The sequence below is a fragment of the Spodoptera frugiperda genome, chromosome 8, assembly GCF_023101765.2.
Source record: "Spodoptera frugiperda isolate SF20-4 chromosome 8, AGI-APGP_CSIRO_Sfru_2.0, whole genome shotgun sequence".
Taxonomy (NCBI): domain Eukaryota; kingdom Metazoa; phylum Arthropoda; class Insecta; order Lepidoptera; family Noctuidae; genus Spodoptera; species Spodoptera frugiperda.
Window position 1 is genome coordinate 1,148,056 of NC_064219.1, and position 17,533 is coordinate 1,165,588.

General features: G+C 36.4%; 2 protein-coding genes across 2 annotated transcripts; both read right to left on the minus strand.

Moving 5' to 3' along the window:
- Nucleotides 1-2,056: 2,056 nt before the first annotated feature.
- On the minus strand, nucleotides 2,057-4,279 carry LOC118275660 (uncharacterized). The gene is made up of 2 exons (XM_035593714.2): nucleotides 4,037-4,279; nucleotides 2,057-3,225 (listed from the first exon to the last, which is right to left on the minus strand). Exons 1-2 carry the CDS (start codon nucleotides 4,209-4,211, stop codon nucleotides 2,729-2,731), a joined length of 672 nt encoding a protein of 223 aa, XP_035449607.2. The 5' UTR covers nucleotides 4,212-4,279; the 3' UTR covers nucleotides 2,057-2,728.
- Nucleotides 4,280-13,883: 9,604 nt separating this feature from the next.
- Nucleotides 13,884-15,884, minus strand: LOC118275849 (uncharacterized). Its single transcript, XM_035593952.2, has one exon. It carries the CDS (start codon nucleotides 15,882-15,884, stop codon nucleotides 13,956-13,958), a length of 1,929 nt encoding a protein of 642 aa, XP_035449845.2. The 3' UTR covers nucleotides 13,884-13,955.
- Between the last annotated feature and the right edge of the window lie 1,649 nt (nucleotides 15,885-17,533).

Here is a 17,533-nt window from a genome sequence, read left to right on the forward strand (position 1 = left end):
GGCGTTTTAAACCTCCAGGCTACCACGAATTTCACAGTCGTATGTACTGTATTAACAAGCCAGTAGCCTCACCTTTACAGCACCCATCCTCACCCCCTTTGAAGTACAGCAACTAGACCATAATAATCCAACTGCATTAACTACGCAATTAGTTTTAATTCCCCCTTTTAACCCTCAAACGCTATTCCACTTTACTGTTGTCGTCTGCGGTCTCATCCCAGATCATATCGGGGGTCCAGTTAAGTAATTTATACAAAACATGGCGGGGCCAGGGTTACGAATACGTAAGTATAATAATAGTAACATTAGATAGTATTTGACCATGCCATGGGCTGACGAGTTAATACTACAATTTCCATGATATCAGGATATTCTGTAAAGCAAGGATAAACTAGCATACGGATCACCTGATGGTAGTAAGCAATCTGACGGCCTAGCGGGTTACCGGGGCTCCGGCTCGAAAAGTAGGAGTAGAAACGGGGTGTTTTTTAGTCAGTAAGAGCGGAGAGCGCTCACGATGCGTTGCGGTGGCGGTGCGGTGCCGGAGCGGTTTCGCTGCCACATCTTATATAGAAATAGTTGTTTTGGGTCACAAGAAATCTTTCTGTTCTATCTGTTACGGCGCCGTACCACACATCTGCCCACTGATACGGTGAATTTTTGCGGAGCGGCGCCGCAATGCATCGTATGCCCCCACTCTAAGAGTCTGAAACTCCCTCTCTACTGGCCCCAGGCGGAAGAAGACATTGGATGATTTTCCCCGCTCAAAAAAAATTTAACACAGATTGGACGCTATAAGCGTTAGACGTTGCATGGTATCCATGCATAATACGCCTATTATTCACTAAAATCTTTACCAAAAAATCCACAATGTCCCACAGACCTCCAAAACATGGAGACTCCACTTAATAGCGGTCATGCCTTACTCGTACGCCATTAAAGACATCTGACGATAGTTAAATAATAATTAGGTCGAGCACGTGCGCCTCTGTATGATATGAGGAGTATGAAACGTAATCGTTTTACCATGAATGTAACTACACCCTTTAAAGTTAAGCTACTTTTATCCAAAACTAGATTTATTGTTGTTTGCCCCCTGATAAGAATTATGGGTGTTGTTGGTTTTGAGTGGTTGTGTAAGGGTCTAGAAGAGTTAGGTCGTTAAATGATGGGGTATTTGTGTGCATACCTATGGGTTGTCATTTTAATGACCCATGTATGACGCAATATATGTATAGTTATCTCTTTACTCATCGGTCATCACTTTAGTTACTTTAGACATCGGTCTAAAAACGTAACAAAGAATTGCTGGGTTTTCTTTTTCGGGTTTTCGAAAATGTCTCAGTGGTAGAACGAAGTCTGGAATTGTGTCCAGTATATGGCAATAGTCTCACCCCCTATTGCATTGGACCTATAACACAAACAGTGAAAAGTGAGTGTATACTGTACAGTGGCATTACGGCACGTACGTAATATGCCACTCTGCCTACCCCTTCGGAAATAAAAGGCGTGACGATACGAATTAAGTATCATTTCTAATATGTAACTTAAAGATTCAGTCGCTAAGCACGCCAACACCAATGACGTCACACAGAAATAGAATTTTCTACCGAAACGTGGAACCTAAGTGCCTTTATGACGTTGCACTTTCCCCAGTGGTACCTAGACACGCCACCCACATGAGGACATTATCATGGCGACTCTTACAGATAGCGTGGGATATGGCTGACCTTTGGTCTTTTTTAAAAATAATCCAGTTTTTAAGTACGAATATGTTCTGTTATTTTTATAAATATTTCTGTGGTTAAAAATAAAATTGTTTAGAAAATGTTTGGACTTTCTGTAATCTGTACGCAAAGTTTTATATTTGTATTTTAACAGTAGACATCTTACGACTGATGATGATTTTTTAAAAAGGAAATGTATTATGACTACTTTAGTGAGGCTCAGTTCTCAAATAAAGGTTTTTAGAAATAATCTAGTTATCTGTAACATGTAATTTTTTGTGTAGGTGAACGTTAGTAAAAAGAAAAATGGAAAAAAAATACAAATAAAAAATATATAGCTTTCTTATTTGATTGGTATTGATAACAATTATTATATTTTAACTACTTATATACAATCACATTTTTTAAAGTGTACGATTAGATGACAAAAACTTAAAATCACTTATCAACATGTTATAATTGTAATTATTACTAAATGAATTATGAGATTTTTTTAACCTTTTGAGCATTACGGTAGGAACTAGACGACCAAAGAAAATGGACTTACTGAAAAATTACATATTCTTGTCAGTTATGTGCGACAGTATTGTAGTGGATTGGTCCAATTTTTATTTATCGTCTATAGCCAACAGTAGCGCTCAATAGGTTAAAATCTACAAATTAATAATATAATTTCGTTACAATATTTTGAATATAACATAATTATATGAAAATTAATAAAACAAAATTGTGAACATTTGAAACAGTTCGTTGCCGTACCTAATATACTACCTATTACATAAATAACATGAAATGGAATGCTACCAGTTTCTTCAATGGATTTCTTAACCTTAATTGATAAGAATTCTTAACCTTATCATCAAGTATTAAGAATCCATTTGAAAACCTACAAACAAGGGAAATTTTATATGTTAAAAAAATCAAATTTCAGTACGTAGTTAAATTAAATATTAATCTAACCAATATTTTAAAAGTATTTAACAACAACATCACTCATCCTATCACTTATTAAAACCTTTAAACCTTTTAATAACACTCATAATTTCATATTTCAACTCAAACTTGACACTGGGGTCTATATTCTTAAGATCTGGTAGAAGAGACAGCAGGAACTGTCTGTCTGGATCATTGTGGAGACTCTGCATCTTCTTATTCTTTACATGTTCTGTTAGTAATTTGAGGAATGTGTCCTCATGCTTTCTCTTTCTAGAAGTAAAGGTGGTACTTTTGGTAGCAGCTGCTGTTTGCGACATATCATTGGAACTTGAATCATCAGTTTCATCATTTTCATACTCTTGAGCTTCTCCATATATCGAGGTATCTTCTTCTTCTTTCTTAGTCTTTGTATTAGGATTTTGTTCGTATATCGGTTTTAGGAATGATAGGTTGTCGTAGTATGTGTAAGGTTTGTGTGGTGGTACGCCTTTTTGGGTACTTTTCTTTAATTCTCTAACGAACGCGTCTCGGATGCCTTTCCATTTCTTCTGTATTAAGGCGGCTGTAAAGTAATGAAATTGTTTGATTAATTTTCTGATCATTTCTTTAGGCTTGCAGTTATACCTACATGTATTAACAAAAGTAATTTATAAAGTGCCTATACAATTTAAACAAAAACATGGATAGTCAATTGGTTGCTATGAGACTTTTGCTAGGCGCTATTTTTGAGCCAAGCGTCATCAATGCGAAACGCACCAATCACACGCGCGGGTCAGCACTATCTCATACCTATAGCGCGCTCGCTTAAATACCAATAGAATGAACGAATATTGCTGTCTCATACTGCCGTCTAAACCTAGATTTTCTCTTTCCTAACATTAGCACATAAGGTATTTCTAACAACATGTAATGATAAACAAGTACGTAGATTCATAAAAATATAATGACTGCACGGTTGGCGCGGTGGCTGGGTAACTGACAGCCGTGCAACGTGTATCGGGTTCCTTTGCCGCACGGAACAACTCTATGTGTGACCCACAAATTGTTGTTTCGGAGTCTGGGTGGCATGTGTAGGTATGTGAACTTGTATGTTTGTTAACTCACCCACGACACAGGAGAAAATCCTAGTGTAGTGCAACGTTTTTATTTAAAGAAGAAATAGAAAGATAGAAGAAATAGTATGCGGGAGTTGGTGGCCAAACTTATCGACATTAAAAAAAAAGATAATAATACTATCTAATCAAATCAATTTAGGGTAAACTACACCTAAAAAACCAATAATAAATATGGACAAATTAAAATATAAATCAAATAACATTATCTACCATCAACACGGGCCGCTCATGCACAACAAATACTAATAAAAAAATCACCTGTATTCATTTTCTCCGCCTTGGTATAATCGTCATAGTTTGGGTCCAAAGCAGAACACACTTCTTTCCAAGCATCCCGTTTCAACAGCCTCTCACTATATTCCTTGGCCCTACAATCCCACAACGCAGGGCGAGATTCTATCTCAACTATTAAACGCTCAATACTAATAGACATTGCGAAATTATAGTATTTTAATTATGTAATTAAAAAGTTGTTAAATAGAAACGTGCGTTCGCTTGCAACGCATTTGTCAACTGGCGGGTGGCGGAGTGGCGGCAACGCGCGGACTCGGTCGATGCGTTGTTGTCAGCTCGCGCGTATTCGAGCTCACGAACGCGTCTTCACCTGACGTCATTCTCTCTTCAAACAAAAATCAGCTTTATTTGCTTGACGATAAAGTTTAATTTGGAAGGTGTCGCTTGTAATGGTAGGGTTCAATTTATACCAGTGCCAAGTCGAAGCGCATCGGAGCGTAAAGCCAGTTGTTAAAATAATAAATTGAACCTTATCTCCACAGTGTAATGCACATATTGCATTGTAGATTTAAAAATATATTTATTCATTGGTACGCGCACATTCGTCCGTACCACTCGAGCTACTGTGTACTGTGTTGTTTATATCTTGCCCGTTCGAGGAATGGAACCCGAGACCCCTCGCTCGGTAATCGTACTAGCGATCGCGCAAAAATTTTTTTTTCATTTAATATAATTATAATATCCTGCTCTTATTAAATTACTAGGTACTATAATGTGTAAGAGAGATAATCCTATATGTTTGACATATTTACTACTAGATGTCACTGTACAATAAAAGTGAAATTTCGTTATAGTTTTCATGTGAATGAGTGTCATGTGTATGTGAACTTGTATGTTTGTACATGCACCCACGACACAGGAGAAAATCATATAGTGGGGCAACGTTTTACTTTTGATTTTTTTTCTATCTGTTAGTTTTTTATTTAAGAAAGAGAAAAACTAAGACTAAAATATTTACAACTTAAAAATTCAAATTATATGTATAAGAAATTTGAATTATTGAATTGAATTCTTTTATGAATTATAACACAAGTCTTTTAAAATTTAATGACGATATGTAACTATTACTTATATTTATAATAATATATTCCAGTCTCCAATCACCCATATTAACATATCCCCGCTAAATCCCCCTTACTTAGCTAACTCACCCGTAATATAGGTACTAAACTACTAAGATATCGGAAATTACTTAACATGCTACCATCTGCTACCTAATGCCACTAAGTAGTGACATTGTATGCAATTTAGGGGAGCACTTAGTACCTGCCCAAACTGGGGCGGTATTGGGATGTTACTTAACTATATAGGGGACTGGAAAATGGAATTATTTGAGGTTATATATACAAGTGTCTCGATAATCGTGTAGTCGAAATTATCTTTGCTAAAATAAGGGACTAGGCTTCAATTCGCAGAACGGGCCAAGTATAATTACGATTCTTCATAAAATTGTCAGTAACACAGATTATAGATTTTTCTGGCTATAAAATAATAATATGTTACTTTAGTATCATTAATAGGAAAAGGGGCGTAATCCCATACTGCGATTTTCTCTTTTGTCGCATATACGTTTACAAACATAATCTACATATACATACGCACACACACCTTACACTCAGATACGAAACAACAATTTTTATGATACACATGAGTTGTTCCATTCTAGAATAATACCTATGTCACTTCGCGTCGCAGTAACCGGTCGTCCAGGCACTGCACCAACTGTGCAATAAATAGCATATCAAATTCCGACCCGGGGACTGGAGACTACCTAGTAGTTACAGTTCGAAAATCCTGGAGAAGGAATGGGGTGGATTTTAGTCATTAAGAGTCTAACACTCCCTCTTGCCTCGCCCAAGCCTATTGAATGCTCATAAATACTATTGGCTTAAAAATGAGAGAGAGAGAGAGAGAGAGGAAGATATTGGATAATTTTCCCCCTTCAAAAAAGCATATCAAATTCAACAACATCTGTATCTTTACAAAATAAATATATAACATTTGTATTTACTTACATTAAAATTGCATCCCACATCACTAAATCCAAGTAGATTTAATAAAACGTTGCCCACATAGGTATAAAACTCTCCAATATTTACTGTCTACCCTAAAAATATAAAAGTCGTGGTATACATCGGATAAAACATTTGGTTCCGGGGCCGGTCATAAAATTTTACTGCATGAAACCATTTGAAATTCTAAAATTTTGAAACGGAATATTACGTAAGGATATGGGACCTATCTCCTTATTTGTTACCTACAATTTCTATTGTAACTAAATCAGTTTCAGTATAACTGAATTTGAGTGATCGCCAAAATATGTAAGTTTGGCTCGATTTTCAGTTCGGCAAATATATTTTGAAAATGCATTAAAAAATATCGAACAAGCAAAATAGTTATCTCGGGGGTATCTTATGAGCTGACTAACGGGCAAAATTAACGGCTGTTTTTTTTTCAATAAACTTTGCACCATATTAGGATTTTCTCCTGTGTTGTGGGTGCATACACATGCGGGAATCCGTTGCCCAACCACACACTGCACCAACTGTGCAGTCAAAATCTATGCTATCTTAATACAAAACCTCCGGCTCGATCTTGCTTTTTGACAGAAGCCTTATTTCTCGCACGGAGAAGGTTTGAACATTAATCACCTCACTAGCTCAAAGCGATTTTAAACTTACATATAATTAGAAAATATAAACCCAGATTCCCTCACTATGTGTTCCTTCGCCGTTTGTTAGTGGTATCCAAATAATCTTAGAAAGTACATATAAATCGGAAAACGTCACATTGGTACTTGCTGTTGGTAGGTTTTAAACACACGCCCTCATGGAAGAAAGCGGGTGTCTTAAACCTCCGGTCCACCAAGACCCACCACAATAATACTATGTCCCACATAATTTCATCTATGTATGTACACGGTGCGTATCGTATAAAGCCTAAACCGTAGTACAATTTATGTAAATGGTCCCTCGTGAATAATACACGCGTTCCCGAGTGCTGCCACTATTTACTGCGATTAGCGTGTCATCGACGCTTTTTATGATATCTCCCTTCTATTACATACTTTGGGTGTGTACCGATATAGAATGTTGTACTTTATTGTGGTTTGTGGTGTGATTTGTAGCGTTTTATCCGTGTTCTTGCAGTATTTTATTCACAGAAAGAGTAAAGTTCCTTAAGAAAAGGAGGACTGACTAAATTATTATAATCTTTTATATACAGACATATCGACCAACAATTGGCGTTCCATAGTCTCTGTCTAACCTCCTGCAAGACAGGCGTAAGGTTATATATGCATGTATAATAAAAAATTGGTAAAATATATCCAGAAATAAACATTATTTTAATTACTTTATCAACACATATCTTAGGAGACTAATCTATCTAATGTCAAAAATAAAAATTATGCGGTATTTATTTTAAATGATGGTGTACTCGTATATATATACACAAAATCTAATATACGGAAATCCAATCAACCTCACATACGTACACAAGCACAGTTCCTAAAATATCATTTTGACAATATTAATATTAGACGAGGGAATTCATGGAACACCATTCACCTACCTGTACAGTATTAATACCACGTAATTGGGTAAATACTACGAAACCATTCACCATTCCCCCACCTTCCCTCCTAACACAATATACCTAAAAACAGAAGACAACAAACTAATAAACTATATTTAGTACCCTCAAACTATGCCAGAAATTCTCAAGGCATAGCAAATAATTACTCAAACACATTTCGCTCCAAGCAAATTAATCAAGGCAACCGCAAATCAAACGATAGTACTGTATTTGCGACACTACATCGCACTAAATATACAAACTATCATCCCTTTACAAAAGGTAGGTGAGCAGCCAACAGCACTACGCTGTTCCCTCTATAAATTACTCCTCTCCTCCAGACAAACTTAAAGTAGAAGTCCTTTAAACAAAAACCAACTTTATTCTAAAGATCTTAAGAGTGATGGAAGATGTATTTGTAAATTGGTTTTGAGTGAATAAAGATGAATGGGTGAGCCCAACTGTCTCACGGTAGGTGGTCTTTGACAGACAGACGTTCCTTTACTCAGACCGTATATCACATGTGCCATTTTTAATTTTAGACACAACTACACAGCACGGTGTGTACGGCGGTTGGGAGACTAACTGCTAATAATGATGCAGGTTTGATGCAATTTAAAGAATTTTAATATTGTTCTGGATGTGGGGCAAAAATGTTTTAAACATAGAAGATAAACCAGTACAATTTATTGAAAAAAATGTATTATTAAAAAAAGAGTTAATTTTAAAAGATAAATATGTCCCCCCTGCGAATCTTCGAGTGAACGACTGCCGGACAAGAGGTCTCGGGTTCGATTCCTAGGTTGGGCAAAGTATTAGGTATTGGGCTTATTTCGGTTATTCGAAAAAATTTCAGTGTTAGCACGGAGTTTGGAATTGTACCCAGTATAGGCTCATCCCCTATTACATGCGACTTACTATGTATCGACGATCGTGTATAGGCATTACATGCCGTAATGTGCATTTCTGCCTACCTCTACGGCAATAAAAGGCGTCACGTTACATATAAAAATATATCCTCTTTGGGACAACCAACTGATGAATTTTCAGTTTGACTGTTTTCGTCATTGGATTTCGATTTTGACGGAGTTTTGGTGTCATGCTGATGTGTTTGATGTTTGACGACTGGACACCGACCACGGATTGACGTGTGTCCGACCATCGGGCTCGCCGACAGGTGAAATTGGATTTACGATCTTCACATTTTCAAATTTGAATCTTGTGACTTTCATTCGTCACCTGTACGGGCCATAAAGGATGTGATTTTAACTCTGAAAGTGCAGAAAGATGTGTTATATGTCAGTTTGTTTTCACTGAATCATGTTATTGAACTGCTTCGTTTCTATCGAATGTAAGTCTCTCTTAATCTGTCTTTTGTCCATATATTAGATACTTATAGTAATTTTCATCGACCACTCCTTATACCATCTTTTAACTAAAAGTTACTTAACATGACGTAGCACTTAAACTAACACCTTTCTTATATTGTTAGGTGTCACTTATAAGTTGCTGAAAACTAAAACGTTAAATGTCACATAGCTTAGGAGTTCTTTAAAATTTTAGACAGACAGACTGACGGACAATTCAAAAGTGCCTAATGAAGGATTAATTGAAATAAATGCTTTTGATTTTGACTATGGAGAAGTTGGAGAAATCGAGAATTAGCCTCCGCTAATATGAAAAAAAATGTGTTATTCTTTACAAAGCAACTTCAATTGTATTAAACTGTACCATACAACACTATTACTAAGATTCCATTCAAACCACGAAGTAATATCTAATGATACACATAAGATCCAGAACATCGCACCATTACAAAAACCCATCTTAAAACCGTAAAAAAAAATCCTACCCTAAGAAAACCGACACTTATTCAATCAAAAAGACAGAATGCAAAAATTACGCTTCGTATTCTAATGCTCTCATAAATTATATGTCATTCGGCAGTGCTGCTCGGCTCCGTTCATAAAAAGTCGTGAATATATCGTTGGTTTGCTATAATAAATGGCTGTGGGCCCTTTGGAGGCACTTGTCAGTTTCAAACGTACAGGCGAGATGAATTGTTACTGAGAGACTGGTGGCACTGGAGCTTAACTGTCGTTTGATGGGAGAGGTGCTTAATGCGGTTTAGCTGGGGTTTGGTTTGAGGTAATTGTTTGTAGTACCTAATCGTTAACTGTTTATTGCTCCCAATTTTTATGTCTCTTTTCTTCTAAATTTGATTATCTTTTCATTGAGCTCGAACCAAAATTTTATATCTTAAGTATGTAAAGAAAGCCCTAATAAATGTAAAGTAAGGTGTGTAACGTAAAATAATCAAAAGGCGGGTTGTTGTGAAAAAATGATTTGATAATATGTAATTATTTATTTCAGTTATCTGCGCATGAATTGGGAGATATCATGAAAATTGAGTTAATAAATAAACCAGATTTTTGAAAATTGAGTTAATAAAAAAAAATCTTAACCACAGTTTACAAAACCGTACCACCTACCCCTAGATACAGTTGTCAACTAAGTAGCGTGGTGTGTGGCCCATCATTAGTGGGAACTTATCTTCATTACTATGTATGTGTGGGTGTGTCTGTGTGTGTGTGCAATCTCCATCACTGCCGTCCTTTTCCCTTTCCTATCATATCCTGTAGTACATGGTGGTAATTAATGTTCCCTACAAAGCTAGTTTAATTGTTGTTAGCAGAGTCAAATTGTGGAAAACATCTTCCTACATAAGATTTCCTTGGTATACATTTTCCTGTAGGTTTTCCTGTATTAGGTTTTCCTGTTTAAAGCTTTTTTATACCACGACGGTGGTAAGGAAGCACACGGCCCACCTAAGTTTGTCGTGTATGGATTCGACACATTTTCGTAAATTATAAAGAATTAAAGGATAGTAGTAGTCGATTAGTTTGTTCTTGTTAATTCAGTTTAGTATTTTTAAATTTAAGCCTTGTTTAAACACTTAGCATATGTTTACCGAACTACATACATTTGATTCAGACCTTTCATAGTTTCATTTCAGTTTGCGCGTTTAGTACATGTTGTTATTGCGCGTTATCAAGACACGCACTTAACGCTTGCCATAATTATGAGCATAGGTTTAAGCTCAGGGTCTTGAGACTTTTTGGATCAGGGTTTTGTTTTAATTCACAAGGATAAATTGTGTGAGAAAAATAAGTGACAAAACAGGTCCATGTTGCGTCGAATTTATAAAGCAACTGATGAGTAAGGTGTGATGGTATACATATATGTCATTGCCACTGGTATATCTCATGTAACTAGGTACTATTACTATATAAACAAGTACTTTCTATCCCATCTTTTTATCGCCACAAATCAAAATCAAAGTCAAACACATTTATTCAATTAGGCCAGAAAGGCAATTTAGAAAGTAAAAAAAAATAGTGTCAGTCTGTCGGTCATTCCTCTAGCGAAGCTATTTGCTCTCTCCAAAGTGTAGATTCACACAATACATCAAAACGAAACAAAATTACGAAGCAACCTACAAATATAACATAACATATTACATAATATACCTGCATATACCGCCCACATATTACAAACATATATTATATACCGCCCATATATTACATACTCACTTCCAATATTACACGTAGACAACTAAGAATTACGTCTAAACGCGCAACGTGTCTGAAATTCGTTTTCAGTTCAGATATTGCACATTTCCCTGCGGAACCGTTTTGGAGAATAGCCGTTATATTTTGTAACCCTAATAGGGACATATATCGTAATACTTTACTCTACAGGGCTTCATAAAGATGTTTATGTTGTTGGCATTGTGTTGTTTTAGCTGTTTTTGTTGGTGACTAGATTTTGAAGTAGACTAAGATAACTAATACATGGAGTACTTTAGACTTGGTCTAATTCCCAATCTAGTCACCCGCAAAAACAACTAAAACAACACAGTGTCAACAACATAAACATATTTCTGTATCTCTGTAGAGTCTAAAGTCTACGTACATACACGGACTGCTAGAGAAGAGAGAAGAGAAGAGACTAGAGAAGAAGAGAATAGGAGTGTTTTGTTTTGTCTGTTTTTGTGGTTTAATTTCTATATAGCTTAAATGGTTAAGGAGTTAGCGGTAGAACCTTTGCCCGTACGGAAGAAATTTTCAATAAAAATAATTAAATACACAAAAAATAACATATTTTAAATGCCAATTTTACTATAAAACAGTAAATCATTAACACAGCTTCATAAAATTTATACTTCTGAAAGATTTATAATTATATTAAGTGCAGTTCACGTAATTCGGCACAAATTAAATAATTTTCTGAATTAAACATCCATTAAGGAAATACAAATGATGCTTTATTCTGATATAAATGATATATTATTCATCTTAATCTTAATTCACCTTAAAATCTCGTATTTATTGCCGGAGTTGGCAAAAAAAAAATTAATAATACTGAGCCAGTGAATGCAGATGGCGGCTTGTCGTTCTACGTGGAGGACTAAGGGGAGGCCTTTGTTCAACAGTGGACGTCTCTCGGCTGATGATGATGATGATAATAATGAATGAACAATACTGTGTGTCCAATTGAAAGTTTCACAATACATTACGTTCTATGTTATCGCCTTTTTTTCTATGTTATCGTATTATCTCATCCTTCAAAAGACCTAAATCTAAATCGTAGATTTTTGGGGAGAAAGGCTAGGGAGTAAGGGATTTTCACCTCACTGAAACCACCCCGGTGGCCACCTTACGCATTATCTCATCTAGTAACTTTCAAAACATCCAACATTTCTATATGACCCGCAACCTCCCCATAACGTCAATATACAAACAACATAATACATTGAATTAATGGTACAATATAATACATATACGACATAATACGGAATGAATATTACGTCCGTATTAGCTGACATCAACGTAAATGGTGCTTTGTTTCCGTTTATAAGTCACAATCAAGAGGAGCTCCCCTGTGGGAAACACTGAAATTGTATCTGGTTAAACGCTCAAATAGGTATTTGTTTATTTCATAACTAACTGCATTTCGATAGAGGTTTTATTACGTGGTTCATTTTATTAGTTGACAAAGTATTCATGAAACAACTATTACATAATTACCTACATTATTATATAAATCTACATATAATAAAAACTTAAATAACTATCCTTCCATAAGGCATCAAAGTATTCGTCTGCATCACTGTCACTGGGGAACTTTCCCAGAAGACTGGCCGCATTGCCATTTACTGCGTTTTACTTCGATTCTAGACTTTAATATAACATAACCTTTTATCACGCCTGTTTGCCATTGGAGTAGGCTGAGTGTATTGACTCTTGATTGATTTAGAACGTCGATCTTAGAACTTTATAGTAAGGGCTATAGTTATGACTGTTTCCTTCAACCTCTCTCTAAATTTTAAGAAACCCCGGGTTTCTTAAAATTTAGAGAGAGGTTGAGCTAAGAAAGTTGACACTTAACAATATTTTAGTTGTTACAAAAAGTCAAGATATTTATTTCAATTAATCCTAAATTAGGTAATTTTGAAACGTCAATAATCTGACGATTAAACTAATCCCTTACTTGTACTGACGTACTGACGTACAAGTAAGGGATTAGTTTAATTGCTCCCTCATACTAAGTAACTCTTAGGTAAAGAGAAGATTTAGGGGTGTTTGACTATGATTGGTGGCTAAGTTAATATTGTACATACACAATTGCCAAATTTTTTACTAAATAAATGTAATAAGTGTATGACTGGGATGATTATGTTATAAATCATTGATCAATCGGTTGAGTGACCCTCAATGAAGCAAAAACAGAATTAAAACCGCTTTGCATTAGTAATTACATGCAACCGGCATGTTAACAGCATTTAATATTCGCCATCATCAGAATAACTGCGCTCCATTTCACATTCAACTATTTAAATTAATTATTTATAGTTTCTATAAATGTTATTTGACTACGATTTTATTACAATTTTAAATGGTTTTATTACATTTGGGGAGGCATGGGAATAGATCTGCTGCGAATGATTTTTGATTCATGAATGTACCTTCTAATAACACTGCACGGTTGACGCGGAGGCTGGGCAACTGGCTGCCGTGTAACGGGTAGCGGGTTCGATTCCCGCACGGAGCAACTCTTTGTGTAATCCGCAAATTGTTGCTTCGGGTCTGGGTGACGCATCGCACCGGTTTGTAAACGCACCCACAACACAGGAGAAAATTTTTGTCTGGGGCATTAAAACAAAATCCATCCAATTATTATTATTTTTTCCAAGAAATGTTTACGTACTTTATTGTAGTCATACCTGACGCAGAATAAAAACAAATTACCAGGAACATTTACATTTAAACCTTTTCACACGTCTTCGTTTCTCAATAATACCCAAAACAACTTCACCTAAGAAAATGACAATACTGCAAGCGTACATGAAGCCTATAAACATGAATGCTCCAAGCAAGTTCTGGATGCTCAACGGCACTATGGTACTAGCCTCTTCAGAACTCACAGTATGAATTAACAGCTCATTCATCCATTTGTCAATCAAACCATTCTCGGTAACACTACGAATGATGTTATTAAACCTTTCTAGCATCGGAAACCAGCGGCGTGTCAGTATAGCAACTCCGTACTTATACATATTATCGCTCTCGGGGAAACAGTAAATTAATGGCGCCCCTTTACCCAATTTCTGGTCTTGGTAGACGGCTTGACGTCTCGAAGAAACGACGGCAAAGTTTCTTTGCAAAGCTGCCCGTCTTATACCCTCCGAAAACGTAGTCGAATTGTACTTGCGATATAAATAAAACGAACTCGCGTTATTAGTCTCAAAATAAGACCGATAAATCTCTCTACCTCCCAGCGGAATTCCAGACTGTATAAGATCCGCCTCACTGCTTATCTGCTTTTCAAATCGCGGGTGCATTAGGAAACTTCTGAGAAACGATTCATATGATATCCCCATGTTTATGCTGAAACAGAGCCAAGCGAAGATTAGTATTCTAAATGTGGGGCTCTTGGGCTCAAAGGTGGCTCCCCATCCTAGCAACATACTGAACGTCATCAGCAATGAGTTAGTCGGCCATTTTGTCGCGTTGCTGTGCTCTCTGTAATAGAAGAAATGAAATACTAGTCCCATTATCACGAGGCTTAGAAACGTGGCCACCCACGTACTCCATTGAAATATGATGACTAGATTATCCCAAGTGGGTGCCTGTTGGGCTCTCGGCAAACAAATTGTCATTTCGTCTTGTAAGTAATTTACCGTGGGATGGAACCATTTTCGTAGTACCCTGGTTACTTCGACGTTTCCTATCACAAAGTCGGCTGTCTCGTTCCTTAATACCTCGAAAGCACCAGTAGCAGTTCCATTGCGATACACCACGCCCCAGTTCTCCTGTACCTCTGATGTTCTCGTAATTAGTGTCATGTTCGTGAATTGACTTATGATTTTCACGAGGTTTATTTCACCTCCTTTTTGGAACTCATAGGCGTCGTCATACGAAGTATTAGTGAGCTTCCTTACCGCTGGCATGACGTATGGTTCAGCTATGACAGCGTAAGCTACCAGCGGGCACCCTTTCATATCCGAAGGGAACATGTCGTGTTGTTTCTCGAACTCGTATATTGTGTTGTTTGTACATCTATCCAGAATGTACACGTATTCACATTTTCCTCCGCAATTAGTGTCGCTGTACGGCCTCCAAGTATAAGATATAACCACATCATTATACTCATCGTAAATGAATACGATTGTCTTAAACAACTTGTAATCTCGAAGCTCATTAATGAAGTCTATGGCTGTCTCCTCTGCGGTCTCATTATATTTCAGTTGATAAAACACTATGGCTTTTGCTAGAGGATTCCAAGTTGGTAATTTATTCAATTGTAGTATATTCCTCTCCAGTTCAGATTTCTCTTCCAAAATCAACATGTAATTTTTCGCTTTCTCAGGGAAATGGGAAGCGTTTGCATGCGGATAAAAAGAATCTTTTACCATAATAGAATATTTGATACCGCTGTGTATGGTTTGCAATAATAGTCCTTGTGTCGTCGAGGTATAGGAGTTGATGTTGATTATCACGATGCTGCCACTTAGAGCCTTTTTCTCGACGAAATATTTAGCGGAGAGTTTTAAAACGCATTCAGCTGTTTTTGCTATTTGTCCAGAATTTGCAGTTGTCATTAGGAGTGGGTTTTCACTCATGCTCGAAGTGAAATGTATGAAAAATAAAACTGTACGAAGAAACACGAACATCTTGGACGGCCGCTAATGTTCACGAAGGCTGCACTAATGCCTAACCGATTCATTTTGCGGTAAAAACTTTGAACTTTAGAGTTCAGAGATAGAGAACTGTGCACGCTTTGTGTTGCTCTTTGTTTACATTTTTCTTACTCGGTCGATAAGAATCGTGAAACCGTTTCTAACAACATTATTAACACATTAACAGTGTACGTGTAACAAGCCTGATTATTATAAAATGAAAACTATTTTTCGCTCTGACTTTGTCCACATTGAAATAGCAGATATTTTGGATTGAATATAAGTAACATCAGATCCCTAATACAAATAACGCCGTATTGAGTGTTTCCCACCTTGTGTGAGGTGAGAGGGAGTGTCAGACTCTTATTGACTATTAAAATCTATATAAAATACCACCCCGTTCGTTCTCCTGCTTTGAGCCGGAGCCCCCATAACCTGTTACGTTGTCCGCAGCTCCGGTTCGGGCATCAATATTAATCTTACTATTGTATAAACAGACCACCATGTTCTATTATATCTACATATTTGCTTGATTTTAAAAACCTCTACCTATTTATTTGTTAAATATAGCACTGTAATAAATCATTAACTTACAATTAACAATATATGTTTGTAAATAATTATACCTGCCAAGTGAAGGTTGTGAGTTTAAGGTTTGAACTGTAGTGTGAATGAACTTTAATCATTATAAATGCATTTTATTGTAATTATATATCTTACTTGCTTCTCCCGGCGACTTCGCCCACGTTCAATAAAAAATATCCTATCACTCAAGTTAGCTCATACCCTGTCTGTGTACTAAATTTCATCAAAATCCGTTCAGTAGTTTCAGCGTGATTGACGGACAAACATGCAAACATCTGAACAAACAAACTTTCACATTTATAACTGCGGACTACTTAGCCGGTTACCGTTACTCCGGCTTGAAGAGTAAGAGTAGAAATGGGGTGGTTTTTAGTCAGTAAGAGTCTGAAAATCTCTCGCGTTTCGCCCTAGGCGGAAAAAGACATTGCATGATTTTCCCTCTCAACAAAAAAAAAATAAGGACTTTTGTTTTAACAAAAAAAAAGGAAAAACATGTTTTTTCTAATGAATAGACTACCTACACAATAAATTAAGGATAAAATATCTTTGTTGAATACATGTTCTGATCATCTTACATAACCATAGAATATCCGCATGGTATTTTAAGATCAAAGTGTGTATCGGCTTTCCAAAGGTCCTTATCAACAAAATTAATTACCAATTTCCTGTAAGCTGATGCTTGTGTGTTCAGTTTTAGAGATTCGTTCCTGCTTCCCACGACATCGAACAAGATGATTAGTTCCTATTTCGTGGAGGATTAACTTCTGCCTGCGGCGTCACCCACGTTATTGGAATAAATAGTAGGTACTCTAGATCGACTATGTAATAATTGGAACATGAAACGGGATATTTACCATGTTTTTCTATTTCTATAAGTTTCCGATATTTCGGCACTGTTGCAAGCGCCATGATCACGGATGAACTGTTGTTTAAAAACTTATATTATGTAACAATGTGTATAATGTTGCCATTGTTTTGGTGGTGTCCAATATATCAAAAATATATCTCACGACTCTGATGAGGATTGTTTTATATGGGATGGGAATAAATTACGGACT

Coding starts and splice junctions, on each gene's coding strand:
- LOC118275660 (XM_035593714.2), bottom strand. CDS start 4,211: ATGTCTATTAGTATTGAGCGTTTAATAGTTGAGATAGAATCTCGCCCT. Junction 3,226..4,036: donor GGCGGAGAAAATGAATACAG/GTGATTTTTTTA, acceptor ATTACTTTACAG/CCGCCTTAATACAGAAGAAA.
- LOC118275849 (XM_035593952.2), bottom strand. CDS start 15,884: ATGTTCGTGTTTCTTCGTACAGTTTTATTTTTCATACATTTCACTTCG.